The sequence below is a fragment of the Rutilus rutilus genome (genome assembly GCF_951802725.1).
Source record: "Rutilus rutilus genome assembly, chromosome: 11".
NCBI lineage: Eukaryota > Metazoa > Chordata > Actinopteri > Cypriniformes > Leuciscidae > Rutilus > Rutilus rutilus.
The window spans coordinates 10647427-10661657 of NC_140216.1; the positions used below are offsets into that span (position 1 = coordinate 10647427).

A 14231-nucleotide genomic window follows, 5' to 3' on the forward strand; every position below is an offset into this window, starting at 1 on the left:
GGCGGCCTGTATGTGGATATGGCGCTGTCGCAAACCGAACTCCCGGCGTTTGCATGTCTGTGGCAGTGCGCAGATAGGCCGCATGTGATGTGAGCCACAGTGTGCTCGTGTTCATTGTCAGCTGTGATCCATCCCTGAGAGACGTTTAACACACTGCATTTTATTTCCTTGTGAGGGAAAAGGTTTAGCAGAAAAATGCCTAAGAAAGCAAAAGAAGTGGCTGAGTGGGAGGGTGATGATGAACAACAACAACAGCAGCAACAAACAGGTAAAGATTATGGGTTTCTGTTACACCACAGCCTAATAATAATAGCGACATGAATATGATGCAACTATATTGAAATAGTTTCTATGATGACAGCTATGCTTTTAAATACATTTTCCTTTTATTTTGTTTAATGTAGATAAAGGGGTTGTGTTTTATTATATTGCTGGTATATTTTGCTTAGCCCATTAGCTTCGGTGCGGAGTTTGATGTTTCACTGTCATCACTGCCATATTCGCGTTTTGATCCATGTTTCTACTGTGCGCAAGGGTTAACTGCTGATATAGTAGTGGCTTTGTTTCAAAACCTAGTGAGCTGCAGTCCTTAACAGCATTTTGGGAACGTTCAAATGTGCCTAACCTCATATGATGCCCAAAATGCTGACTATTTTTGAGACAGCCGTTTTTATCCTGTACACATGACATTCTTTCTGTGGCATTGTCATTCTTTTGTCGGTGTGCATATTGTGCATGTTTATTCCAGCCTGCTTTGTCTGTCAGGTGTGTTTGTGACTGTATTTATGTTGACAGAAGTGCTTACCATAATGATATTTCTTTGTTTAGACAAACATATCAAAAAAGGAAAGAAGGATAAGAAGGGGAAAAAGAGTGTAAGTCTCCATTCACAACTTTGGTCTGTTATAACTTTAATTCTAAATATTTTGTTTCTTCAAGTACATTAAAATATATAATAAAAATCAAACCGTAGCTATTTATGCATTATATATAGGAATATTTTTGCCAGTTACTATGTTTATTTAGTTATTTAATATTATCTGAGCAACTAGCAGCACCAAATGCAATGCAGCCTATTATATAATTATACCTCTGAATTGTTTATGCATATTTCTGATTTTTAATTAAATTTTATCTTACAGTTTTTTGAGGAGCTGGCATCAGATAATAAACCAGACAAAGAGCAGCCACCAGTGAAAGAGGCACAAGGGAAACAGGTGCAGTTTTAAAATACATTCTAATAAGTACAAATATATTTAATGAAATTATACTCAAATATGTTATGTTTTTGTATTTCCTTGTCATTTACTGTTAGCCTCAGAAGAAAAAGAAAGACAGACGAAAAGGGAAAGGAGGAGACGACGACGACGACGACGATGATGATTCGGAGGTCATGCAGCGTCTCAAGAAACTGTCAGTCCAAGCCAGTGATGAAGATGAGGAAGAGGGTAATGTCATAAACTTAGTTTGCGCCAGTATGTCACGCATCACAAGACATGTCTAACATTGTGGCTTATTTCTATTTTGCAGTTGTTGCTCCAGTCAAAGGAGGAAAGCGAAACAAAGTAAGTTGCTGTGATATTTTTTTGTGGTATTTCCCTGGGATGCAGAAAAGAGTAATTTTCTCCTGCTGCACCATGTATAGAACAGTGCAATTTAAGCCATGTGATCCACGACATCAGCGTCTCTATTCATCCACTAGTGCAGGGGTTTTCAAACTGTGGGTTGGGCAAAGTCACTTGGCTGCAGCTAAATTTGCGTTTCAGTGAATGACACAAACACACAAACAGTTTAGTCTAGGCCTGCCCGATATACCAACATTAAATAGAAATCGTGATATTGGCCGCGATTTAATTATATGAGAAGAGTATAAAAAGTGTTTTTTCATTCCTTCGTGTGCATTTGGCTACCTACCAACACATAAGGAAACTGTAAAAAGCATCTCACAATGTGCACACATGGAACAAGCATGAACACATCGCTCAGATTATTATTATTTTTTCTACTATTAGGGTGGCAACATATTTGCTGCTCTGAGTCAGGGGAAAAGTGATGATGACGATGAAGAAGACGGTGGAGATGATGATGATGATGATGATGATGATGATGACGAGAAACCCCAAAACAAGAAGAGCTCTAAGGTGAGTTATTTCAGAGTCAGTCATTGTAGATTTAGTCTGTGAGGCTATATATATATAATGATATCCGTGTGAGTGTCACAAAATTTAGTTTCATATTCATGCAATAATAACTTTTTTAGATATCAGGATTGTTTTTGTTGACCATTTTAGTGTTTTACCCTCAGTAGTTAATTTTAGAATGACAACATACAGCAAAAGTGCAAATACACTTATTTGAAACTGTTTAAAATAGTTTTTTATGAGTATAAAATCACACTTTTCTACTTCTCAAAAGTATTTCATGCAACTACCAGTATAAATATTATTTAGAACAACATTTTTTATTTATTTTTTGTATAGAGAAATTGCATGGAAATCAATGTTTGTTAGTTTCATATTTACATATTGTCTTTTTAGTCATCAGTGGCTGTCTATACCATCACTATTCATAATATTATCTTTATAGCATCGTCAAATTTGATGTACCTAACCATAATACACATGTATCACCCACCACATAACTCATCCTCTCTAATATTCTGTTGATTCATCTTTCAGTCCCACTCCAGCCATCCCTCATGTCCTTTCTCTCGCTTCATGACATTCCCTGTGGAATTCATTCCATTTTGCATTCATTCCTTTTCCAGACCGGTTCCAGTGCCCTCATTGTTTCAGTCATTGAAAATTACGTTTCTTAATGAAATCATGTGATATTGGCACTCATCTGTCTTGGTTCAGGGTTTTTATCTTTTGTGCGTCACTTTATTCACACTGTATGTGTTTGATACGGAAGGAAAGATTAGGCTGCGTATTGAATATTTCTACATTTATAAGGACTGTCTCTGTGTATGTATGTATGTGATTCAGGAAGTTGAGAAGGTAACCAAGGGCAAGAAAAAAGATAAGGCTAAACCTAAGATTATGAAGGTGGGTACATGGGATTGTTTCTTAAGCTTCTATATATACTTATTCCTTGTTTTCCTTCTTCAAAATTCACATCGTCTACCTTTCTTCTAACTTGCAGTTAATTTTTTTATTGCTACATGACAGCCGTGCTTCAGTCATCACAGAAACTAACCCCTTTCTGCACATTCCTATCTGCTTTACTAACAATATATTGCACGTGCGCAGTGCTTTGATCACACATTTCCTATAAGATCTTTGGTTTATTGAGTTCTCTCAAAAACAGGAGGCCTCAGAGGATGAACAAGATGAAGAGATGGAGAAAAAAGATGAGAATGAAAAGAAAGGAGGGAAAAAGGGCAAGAAAGCTGCTGCTAAACCATCTAAGGTGGGTGTCTCTTGTTTTGATGAATGTGTTGTTTTGACAAGCCAGTGAAGGTGTAATTGTGTCTAACCTAAAGGACGTTCTAATGTTGACAGGAGGAAGATAAAGTTGAAGTGAAAGAACAAGAGAAGTCTCAGAAGAAAGACGAAGTTGAAGTGAAAGAACAAGAGAAGTCTCAGAAGAAAGACGAAGTTGAAGTGAAAGAACTAGAGAAGTCTCAGAAGAAAGGCAAGAAGGAGCAGCCCAAGGTCAGAAAAACATATATATACTACAATTTAAAAGTTTTAGGTCAGTAAAATGTTTATTTTTAAAGGCCTCTTTATTCAGTAGCCCCTTTCACACATACAGTCTTTACTGGTAAATTATTGGTAATTTACCATTAATAGATCATGTGTGAAGTAAACAGTGGCAATTTACCAGTATGAGAAGTTGTAACATTAAGAGTTAATTACTGGTATGATGCTTATGTGAACAAAGAATAAAGATAACCCGTATGAGCACGCACGAGGTGTGCTGAAGTAAAAAGTCTGCTTTAAGACAATCATAAAGTTCTAATGGAGATGACGTGATTATTTTGTGCTTTGTACTGTAATCTCCGCTTCTTTTTTTTTATAGTTTTTCTGCATGAAAACTAAATATGCAACATCTTTGACTCAAAGCTTTTTCAGCATGTCGCGCTCGATACCCAGCCTTCTTTTCCATTCATCAGCGCTGAGGCTCTGCAGTCGGATACTTTTATGAGTGTCTCTTGTTTTAAGAGCAAAAACGAGTTCTGTTTGAGCATCCCCTTATGCCTGTCTCTCAGACGTCATAAAAATGTTGTCAGATTGAACAGATAGTGAAACTAAAGCACTTCTCCTCAAGCGGGTGAATGAAGACAACAGCGCAGAATTTAAATATCATTTAAGATGTTTGACATCACAAAATGTAGCTGTATTTTGGTGCTGATGTGTGAATGGTCTCTTAACTGTAAAAAGCCAGAACGCTGTTGCTTGTATGTGTATTTATTGGTAAAGTCATTCTGGTAATTTTATGGTAATTTACTGTGTGAAAGGGACTAATGTGTTGACATAATTATGACCGCCGCTAGCGTAGCTAGCGAAAGCGGTCATATAGGGATTGTCAAAGTTTTTTTTTTTTTTTTTTTCGAAGCACCGGGGAACATGAAATTTGGTGGGCATGTAGCCCCACTAGACTTCTAAGGAAAAATTTCGTTTGGTCCCCGGGGGCCACTCCCCCCCGCGCTGGGCCCCCCCAAACCCCAAAAAAAGCAGTTTTTCCTAAATAACTACCTGAACCGTGGCACCGAGGATGAAGACATTTTTATGGTATGTTGGTCTACTAGACTTTTACGGAAAAATTTTGTTTGGTCCCCGGGGGCCACTTCCCCCCCCGCGCTGGGGCCCCCGTAAATTTTTTGTCAACGATACCAGGGACACCGAAACACCGGGGAACATGAAATTTGGTGGGCATGTAGCCCCACTAGACTTCTACGGAAAAATTTCGTTTGGTCCCCGGGGGCCACTCCCCCCCCCGCGCTGGGCCCCCCCAAACCCCCAAAAATGCAGTTTTTCCTAAATAACTACTTGAACCGTGGCACTGAGGATGAAGAAATTTTTTTTTAATGGTATGTTGGCCTACTAGACTTTTACGGAAAAATTTTGTTTGGTCCCCGGGGGCCACTTCCCCCCCCGCGCTGGGGCCCCCGTAAATTTTTTGTCAACGATACCAGGGACACCGAAACACCGGGGAACATGAAATTTGGTGGGCATGTAGCCCCACTAGACTTCTACGGAAAAATTTCGTTTGGTCCCCGGGGGCCACTCCCCCCCCGCGCTGGGCCCCCCCAAACCCAAAAAAATGCAGTTTTTCCTAAATAACTACCTGAACCGTGGCACCGAGGATGAAGAAATTTTTATGGTATGTTGGTCTACTAGACTTTTACGGAAAAATTTCGTTTGGTCCCCGGAGGCCACTTCCCCCCCCGCGCTGGGGCCCCCTCATTTGTGATTTGCGCCCCTCCCATAAAAAATGAAAATGCAATATTATTCTGCTTTAATCGCCCCTATCTTCAGTGGAGATGTTCAGAACTGCACCATATTTCATGTGTATGATTAACTTGACATCCTCTGGGGGTATCCTCTGCTAAGTTTTGTAGAATTTCATCCATGGGGGGGTATAAAATAAATTCATTTATGTGCACATTTAGTGACTGTACACTCATCGGCCTGTAGATGGTGCTGTTGAGCGAAGGGTTGCTGGTTTAGGATGATACTGTCACACACACACATGCAGGAATACAAACAAACGCAAGCATGCACACACACTGACATCCACACGCACAGACACACACCCATACACACACATACAAATCCACATGCACAGACACACACACACAAACACACACGCGCACACATGTACGCACACATACATATTACATACACGCACAGACACACACACACACAGACACACACATACACACACACATACACACACACACACACACACACACAGACAGACATGCACATACTATTACTTTTTTTAGGTATATACATAAACACGCAATACAGCCAAATTACTCCACGTCATTTATTTTTGTGGAAAGCCAGTGCAGGCCTGAGCGGCGGTCATATTTTGTACCGCGATGCGGTACATCTAGTTTCCACTGAAACAGGAAGATAGGGCGGGACATCGAGCAGCTCCTCCTCTTTTTTTAAATGGCCAATAGCATTTCGTTTATATCACAGCTCAGCATGAATAACAAAAAGTTATTGTAACTGTTTTATTTAAATAGTTATTTTACCTTTTGAATATGAAAATATTAAATAAATGAAATTAGTTAATTATTAATTATATTAATAATTATGATTAAAGCTACATTATGTAATTTTTTTTGCCGCTAGGGGTCGCTAACCTCTTACAATAACAAAGGCGTAGGTTGATGATGCATAAGCGGAATTATGGAACTTGCCGTCATGCTGATGGATCTAATATGGATGAGTGAAAACATTCATGTTTTTTAACATGACTCTGGTATGAAGCAGGTCGCGATTGCTAATAAGAGACAGATATCAGCGCCACACGCGAGTATCACAAGGCGCGTTTCCATTACAGATTTGCACAAAACTCTTGGGATTTTTTTTTTCTTTTTTTCTAAATGTCGACAAAAAACGATTGCGAAATGACGGCGTTTCCATTAACCGATGTTATGCGACTAAAACTTTTTTTTTTTCCTTTCGCGATAAGTCGTTCCAAAAATCATAGCAACGGACGTTGGTAGGTTTATGCATCTCAGCCACTGCACTGGCCATTATTATTAATCAAAGGAGACGTATGTGTGTTATCCAATCATTAATGGTAAGGAGAGACCCTTATACTTGAGAGCGGCACATATGAGGTGTTTCTCCCTCATTTCTGCTTCGAGGTCTTGATTGTGGCATTTATTTGAGGTTTAGAATCCAGTATTCCTGTAATTTTTCTGTCTAATATGAATTTAATAAAGAACTCTGTCTCGTATTCTGTCCAAACACACCGCGTCATCTACGTCAGGTGACCTGTAAATGCGCAAAAACTGTTTCCATTGCAGTTTTGCTAAATATTTCTTTTTCGAATTGCCTGAAAAACCACCTCATGCGAGTGTAAACTTTTTTGCGATAAATGGTAGTTTTTGCGAAATTTATGTGTTTCCATTGGGCGTATTTTCAATTCTCAATTTGCACAATTTGTAGGGTAATGGAAACGCGGCTACAGATATAAAGGAATAAGGACATTTCATTCTACTGAATGCAAGTGCTGAATTACTACTCACACAGTTCAGTTTATTTGACGAATTAAACTTGTGAGGTAACACAGCACTGTTTCACTTGGTCTAACGTTACACTATCATACTAAACAGCATTTGAGTGTGTTGAAAGTTAAAATGTTATTCTATGTGTTAGTTTGTTGGCTGTATGAGACTAGCAGTAAGCTAGATCAACATTAGAATAACATACTGATCATATTCTAACATTTCATCATGTTGTTGAGCTATGTAACATTGATTTGTTTTATGTACATTTGCTCACCTGTCTATTAAAGTACATGCAAGAGCGGCAAAGTTAGAAGTTGAAGTCGAAGTTAGTCCCGGACGTGGAGATCTCGGCATTTCGAAAACGCCACGCTGATATTGATCCTCGTTTTAGTTCTTGTTCTTGCCATGGTCCATAATGTTTGAACGAAACAACAACAGTGTGAGCGTGCCGCTAGACGTAACGCAGTTGTCCACGTACCTGTCGCCATGGTAACTATGGCAGTACAAGTGGAAACCGGGGATAGCACGGATATTATGTCATTGGCAGGCGACAATGACCAGGGACCAGCCATTATTTAAAATGGGAATTTCTCTGAAATTGAAAATCTTTGGGAACTTTTGGGATATTGTAAGTACACAACTGCAGGAAATATATCACACTGCAAGTGATTTTTGGATATTTTATTACAAAAATCTTAAAATAACATGTAGCCTTCAAATATTGTTACGTTAAGTAAATTCTGCATTAAAAAGATAAAGTTAGTAATAAAATGAAAACAAAGAAATACATTACAGGTAACAGAACAAGTGGCACGTCTATTGCACTTACACTAAGACTTTATGCCCAGGGGCCAGTTGCATAAACTTAGCCACTACTATGTTAAGACTAGTTCTTGAGACAGTTTAAACACACAACCAGTTAGATAATAGGTAATTAGTCTTACTTATCCAATTCAAACTAGACCAATCTACCTTTTTATGTAACTTCAAATTACAAAAAAAAAAAAATATTTAGATGACTCTGTTGCTACATGAAAACTTCTGAAACGCCTGTGTATTGGACAGATAGTGCATCTAAACCACTTTATCTGTGATGAAATACGCAAACACAGCGCATGCTTCACTATGGGCAGCAGAAATTTTCTGACATCACGTCTCTGTTTTCAAGTCCTCCCATGACTGCAAGCTTCAAATCTTGCAGATCGGTTTAATCCAGCATTTATAATATAACAAAATACTTCTATTTCAAATAAATGATGTTTGTTTGTACTTACTTTCTATTCAATGAGGAGTCCTAAAAAAAATGTATCATGGTTTCCACAAAGTATTAAGCAGCACAACTGTTTTCAACATTGATAATGATATTAGAATGATTTCCGAAAGATCGTCTGACACCAAAGACTGGAGTAAATTCTGAGTGTTTTGGTGTGTTTTCAGAAAGGGAAGCCTGCTCAGCCTGCTCGCCCTCCTCCTCCTCCTAGTGATGATGATGAAGAGGAGGAAGAAAAGAGTGATGACAATGATACAATGATGGTACAAAAATATTCTCTTATTTTGTATTCCTAATATTTGAAATATCCAAGTGTTCATTAATCCACTTTCATTTCTCTCATCTTATCCTGTTTCCTGTCCCATAGAGTGCAGAGGATGGGCTCGCGGCTGAGCAAGCCAAAGAGAAACCGGACGACCCTTTTGCTAACTTGAGTAAAAAAGAGAAGAAGAAGAAAAAGAAAATGGTAGCGTATGCAAATTTTGAATACTCTAATTAATGTTTATATTATAGAAGGACAGATTGCTCTCAATCGTTGTGATGTTTGAATATTACATTTCTTTTATTTTAATATTTTCAGTCTTCATTTACATTTAATACTTTCGTTTTTTGTGTCGTTTTAGTACTGAAACTTAAGTCAGTTTTTTGTTTAGTTTTTTTTTATGCTTGTCATCTAACATTAATTTTATTTCAGCTTTTCTTTCAATGAACAAAAATGATTTTTAATAGTTTTAGTTAACACTGATTATAGACACTTCCTCCTGTGCTGTACAGATGGAGTATCAGCGTCAGGTGGACAGTCTGCGTGTTCAGGACGCTATAGAGGGAGACTTCTCCGTCTCTCAGGCTGAGCTGTCCTCTCGACAGGCCATGCTGGAAAACGCCTCGGACATCAAGGTTAGACGACTGGGAAACTTTCCTGTGAGCCGTTTGATAACACTTAGCACTGTGTACTAAATGATTGTCATTTTATGTTTTAGTTAGAAAGATTCAGCATTTCAGCCCACGGTAAGGAGCTGTTTGTTAACGCAGACCTTCTGATTGTTGCTGGGAGAAGATACGGTCTGGTTGGACCAAATGGGTGGGTTGATGGTTTTAATTTGACACATTACTACATTGCACTTAAGATTTAGGTTGCTTGTAAAACTGGTTTCTTTACTCCTGTTTGAATCAGGAAAGGGAAGACCACTCTACTGAAGCACATCGCTAACAGAGCTCTCAGCATTCCTCCCAATATTGATGTCCTGCTTTGTGAGCAAGGTACAGTACAGCAGTGTCTAAATCAGATATATTTACAATATATGTGTACAATAACATTTTTTGGAAAAATAAGAAATAAATTTCAATAGTACATTGGGTTTAATTGGTCGTTTAATTAGATCTGCTAATATATATTGTTAGGGCTGAAACATTTTCACATGAATAAATGCCTAAATCCGCGAGACTTGCATACGTGCTTCAATGGTCTTGTGGTAGAACTTGAGGTTCTTGGTTCTAATCCATACTTGTCGGGCCTATCGTTTTTTTTAAAACGAATATATTTATCAGTGGTTTTATATCAAGCAGGGACACGTTTGTGTGCATTTTGTTTTGTGATTTCTTTGTGATGTCACTGGAACGAACAGAGTGTCTCCGCAACGATGTAAGCGATAGATTGAAGTGCGCCTCTGAGTGAAGAGTGAAGAAAAGAACACTGTATCCGCACCACTGATAGCAGCGGCAACGAGCTCAGCAACTTGATTTAAAAAAACAACACATTTCAGCGCTAGAACGCCTATTATTTAACACACGAACAAAATGAATGCTCTGCTGCTAGTTAACTGGAGATGTTTTATTTATTTGTATTAGATACACCCGTGCCGCGAGAGGTTTCAAAAAGTGGTGGGGACATGTCGCACCCGCAAATTACGCCTATGATTTTACTTAATATTAAAGTAATTTTCTTTAGTTTTTGTCAGTTTTGTATATTGTTATCATTTTTATAAATGTTTATTTCATATTGCGGTATTTTAGTACATCAAGTTAAACTAAATGTAAATTTTCATTTTAATTTTACTTGATTACTAAAATATTTTCTTGTTTGCTTTTGTCATTTTTGTCAGTTGTTTTGTTATAGTTTTTATTTTTTATTTCATATTCAGTTATTTTATGACAAAGTTAAACTAAATGAAAATTTTAATTTTACTTAATATTTTATTTTGTCAGTTTTATATATCGTTTTAGCTTTTATTCATTTTAATTTCACATTTAGTGATTTTTAGTACATCAAGTTAAACTAAATGAAAATGTTGCTTTTGGCAACTAGCATTTCAGTTAACATTTCTTTCATCTCAAGTAACACAACTGTTTTTTTTTATGGGTTTAATTAGGGTCAAACCAATACCTGAACGAGTCAGATACCGATACTTCCGACACATCCGACCGAACTACAAACTTACGATATCCGCGAGAAAGGGATGTGTGCTGGGTACGCACGTGCATCTATGCCGCTGCACGCTCAATTCACTTAGTGTGCTTCACTCATCAGCTCTCACACAACAGCTATACAGGCGTATTCTGTTAATTAGATACATTTACTGCATACACATCTTTAATCTATGATATCTCCATATCTTTGTCTGCCTATTCCCAATGTTGTTTATCCCCACTTTCCTATTTGAGCTGTCTGTTATTGGTATGATATGATATGATACCGATTGTGAAATCCCTTACTACTTTTCTTTGTTGTTCCTCAGAGGTGGTAGCGGACGACACTCCTGCAGTTCAGGCGGTGCTGAAGGCAGACACACGCAGACTGAAGCTCCTGGAGGATGAACGGCAGCTACAGAGTCGACTGGAGAAAGGAGACGACAGCGTTGCCGAGAGGCTCGATAAGGTCAGATGAGAGCAGCCTGCTGAGATCCTGTAAATATGCTGATCAATGGAGTAGTGAAGGATACCTGTGTGTGTGTGTGTGTGTGTGTCGCTCACAGGTGTATGAGGAGTTGAGGGTGATCGGAGCAGCGGCAGCGGAGGCTAAAGCTCGTAGGATCTTGGCTGGTCTGTCTTTCACTTCAGAGATGCAGAACAGACCCACCAGGAAGTTCTCTGGTGGATGGAGGATGAGAGTGTCCCTGGCTAGGTGTGAATATATTCATTTTATAAATGTTAATTAAAGTCTACACTCGATTGTCATGAGAAATTATATATTATTGATTTTCTGTGCAGAGCGCTGTTCATGGAGCCCACTCTGCTGATGCTGGACGAGCCCACTAACCACCTGGACCTTAACGCTGTCATCTGGCTTAACAAGTAATTATTCTGCTTTAAGTATCAAAACAAATCCATCTAGCTGATGTATTTATATTTCATGCAAATTATAAATGGCCTACTTTTTCATAAATGTTCCCAGTTGATGGTGTCTTTTCATCATATTAAGGGTAGTTCACACTGATTAGATCACTGGAGGCCGTCAGTCACTTTATATCACTTTTGATCTTATTATCATACTTTCCAGAAAATAAGTTGCAATGCCACGATGGGTCTAAATTGCATTGTTAGCAGGGGGGAAAAACAGATTAGTGTCTAAATCACATTTTATTATTACATTCAGAAATCATGCAAAAATACAGATAAATTAAACAATGTTTACAAACATAAACACTATAAACATGAACAGACTGTATTTTAGTTCCCCTTGCTCCACAACGTTAAAAATGTAATGTTATTCAGAACAGAACAGGAATGAAAAAGTATATTAATTAAAAATATAATAAAGGAATTATATTGACATTCATAATGACCTACATGTATTATAAACGCAAGCCTTAACAATTTTATTTGTGCTGACAACAAATAGGATGTACCAGCTCTGAATATAAATTTAATGTAATTTTTTACAAATAAACAGTTGCCTCTAAAAATAACAAATATAATAAAAATATAACAAAAATATTGCATCCTATCATGAACAACATTACTTTATTGTTAATTAGTTTTTTTTAGTTTTTTTTACAATTCTGTCATTTACAGAACTAAAGTCTTGACAGTTGAGTAAAAAATGACAATTTTCATTTTTGGGTGAACTAAACTTTTAATGCAGTTAACACAGCATTTGTTATTTCAAATTCAACTTAAAAAAAAAAACACCCAACATACTATATATATAAGGTTCTGTAATTATTGATAAACTAATTTTAATTATACTGGCTATTATTATTTATTTTATCCATAGACATTGAAAAAATAATAATTTAACAGAAGCATCAGTATTGATATATGTGATACTGTCTGTCATTCATAGTACTGCTATTAAACCGATATTTAAAATATAAAATATTTAAAATGTTGTTGCCACATTAATTAGTAAATCATGATTAATCACGATTTATTACAGAAACATCTGCAATGTATGACAACCCTATTTTATATACTTATTATTATATCCTTTCATGTAGGCAGTAATAAACCTACACTCCAAATTTCCTACACTTGACTACAGTCTTTTCACCTATTGGTAGTGGCTGTTCATTTTCATAATGTTAAACTTTTCTTAACATTGTTGTATCGCTGGACACACAATGCATCACAAATGGTTGCTGTCACTCATGTTGCCACTGCTCAGCAACTCTCTTGTGACAAAGATTTTTGGTCACTTTGTCATCATAATTGCTATATGGTGCTCAAGAATCACCTCACATCTCATTTTCTCTTTTAGTTACTTGCAGAGCTGGAAGAAAACGCTTCTAATTGTGTCCCACGACCAGAGTTTCTTAGATGACGTCTGTACAGATATCATGCACCTGGACAACCAGAAACTCTACTACTATAGGGGCAACTATCGTGAGTTTCATTTTTGATTGCCAACACTTATTAAAACCGCTCAAAGAAGTTTAGTTATCTAACTGTATCTTTTGTTTGCTTGATGTGTCTTAGTAACGTTTAAGAAGATGTACGTACAGAAACAAAAAGAACTCCTGAAGCAGTACGAGAAACAAGAGAAAAAGCTCAAAGACCTGAAGGCTGGAGGAAAGTCCACAAAACAAGCTGTGAGTCCTTGACATTTTCCTTGATTTATTATTTTTTTTTTTTTCTGAAGTACTGCTACTCATTCTCCGTTCTTAATTTTCAGGAGAAACAGACGAAAGACATTTTGACGAGGAAACAGCAGAAGGGTAAGAAGAAAGGCCAGGAGGAGGAGAGCCGTGAGATGCCAGAGCTCCTCAAGAGGCCGAAAGAATACACAGTCAAATTCACTTTCCCCAACCCTCCTCCACTCTCACCACCAATTCTAGGCCTTTACAGTGAGTTCATTTCTATTTTTCCTGTCTCTTATAACTTTCACTCTGTAGAATCATGTTTTTATTAAACCTGTTGGGAACTGGTGACAAGTTTGTTGTTTCCTCTCATTCACTCACAGGTGTTGACTTTGGTTATGAAGGCCAGAAGCCTCTGTTCAAGAATGTGGACTTTGGAATTGACATGGAGTCCAGAAGTAAGTCGCATATGTCTACAGACGTTATGACTGGCAGGTTAATGATGGTGGAAAATATGCTCACAAGAGATAATTTTTCTGTTTCAGTATGTATTGTTGGGCCAAATGGAGTTGGTAAAAGTACACTCCTCCTGCTTTTGACCGGAAAATTAAATCCTGTAAGTACCAGTTATATTTATGAAATATTTCGTATTTGTAAAAAAAAAAAAAAGCCTTAATGGCACTAATTAAGTTCTTTTTTTTATTTCAGACTAAAGGAGAGATGAGGAAGAATCATCGATTGGTAGGCC

At 37.4% G+C, this 14231-nt stretch overlaps 1 protein-coding gene across 2 annotated transcripts in view; it reads left to right on the forward strand.

The window, feature by feature from the left end:
• abcf1 (ATP-binding cassette, sub-family F (GCN20), member 1) overlaps nucleotides 1-14231 on the forward strand; it is a 15864-nt gene continuing 1633 nt past the window's right edge. Inside the window, exons 1-23 of one of the 2 annotated variants that reach the window (XM_084424009.1) lie at nucleotides 27-268; nucleotides 829-875; nucleotides 1143-1217; nucleotides 1316-1448; nucleotides 1531-1565; nucleotides 2013-2141; nucleotides 2988-3047; nucleotides 3310-3411; nucleotides 3504-3656; nucleotides 8636-8731; nucleotides 8836-8934; nucleotides 9243-9365; nucleotides 9449-9549; nucleotides 9643-9728; nucleotides 11204-11343; nucleotides 11441-11589; nucleotides 11676-11759; nucleotides 13165-13289; nucleotides 13383-13495; nucleotides 13579-13750; nucleotides 13867-13941; nucleotides 14029-14099; nucleotides 14192-14224. In XM_084424009.1, coding sequence (XP_084280135.1) covers nucleotides 196-268; nucleotides 829-875; nucleotides 1143-1217; nucleotides 1316-1448; nucleotides 1531-1565; nucleotides 2013-2141; nucleotides 2988-3047; nucleotides 3310-3411; nucleotides 3504-3656; nucleotides 8636-8731; nucleotides 8836-8934; nucleotides 9243-9365; nucleotides 9449-9549; nucleotides 9643-9728; nucleotides 11204-11343; nucleotides 11441-11589; nucleotides 11676-11759; nucleotides 13165-13289; nucleotides 13383-13495; nucleotides 13579-13750; nucleotides 13867-13941; nucleotides 14029-14099; nucleotides 14192-14224 — 2274 coding nt within the window. In that variant the 5' untranslated portion in view covers nucleotides 27-195. Of the gene's footprint in view, nucleotides 269-828; nucleotides 876-1142; nucleotides 1218-1315; nucleotides 1449-1530; nucleotides 1566-2012; nucleotides 2142-2987; nucleotides 3048-3309; nucleotides 3412-3503; nucleotides 3657-8635; nucleotides 8732-8835; nucleotides 8935-9242; nucleotides 9366-9448; nucleotides 9550-9642; nucleotides 9729-11203; nucleotides 11344-11440; nucleotides 11590-11675; nucleotides 11760-13164; nucleotides 13290-13382; nucleotides 13496-13578; nucleotides 13751-13866; nucleotides 13942-14028; nucleotides 14100-14191; nucleotides 14225-14231 lie in introns of both variants that reach the window. The other variant, XM_084424010.1, reaches the window with a different exon arrangement.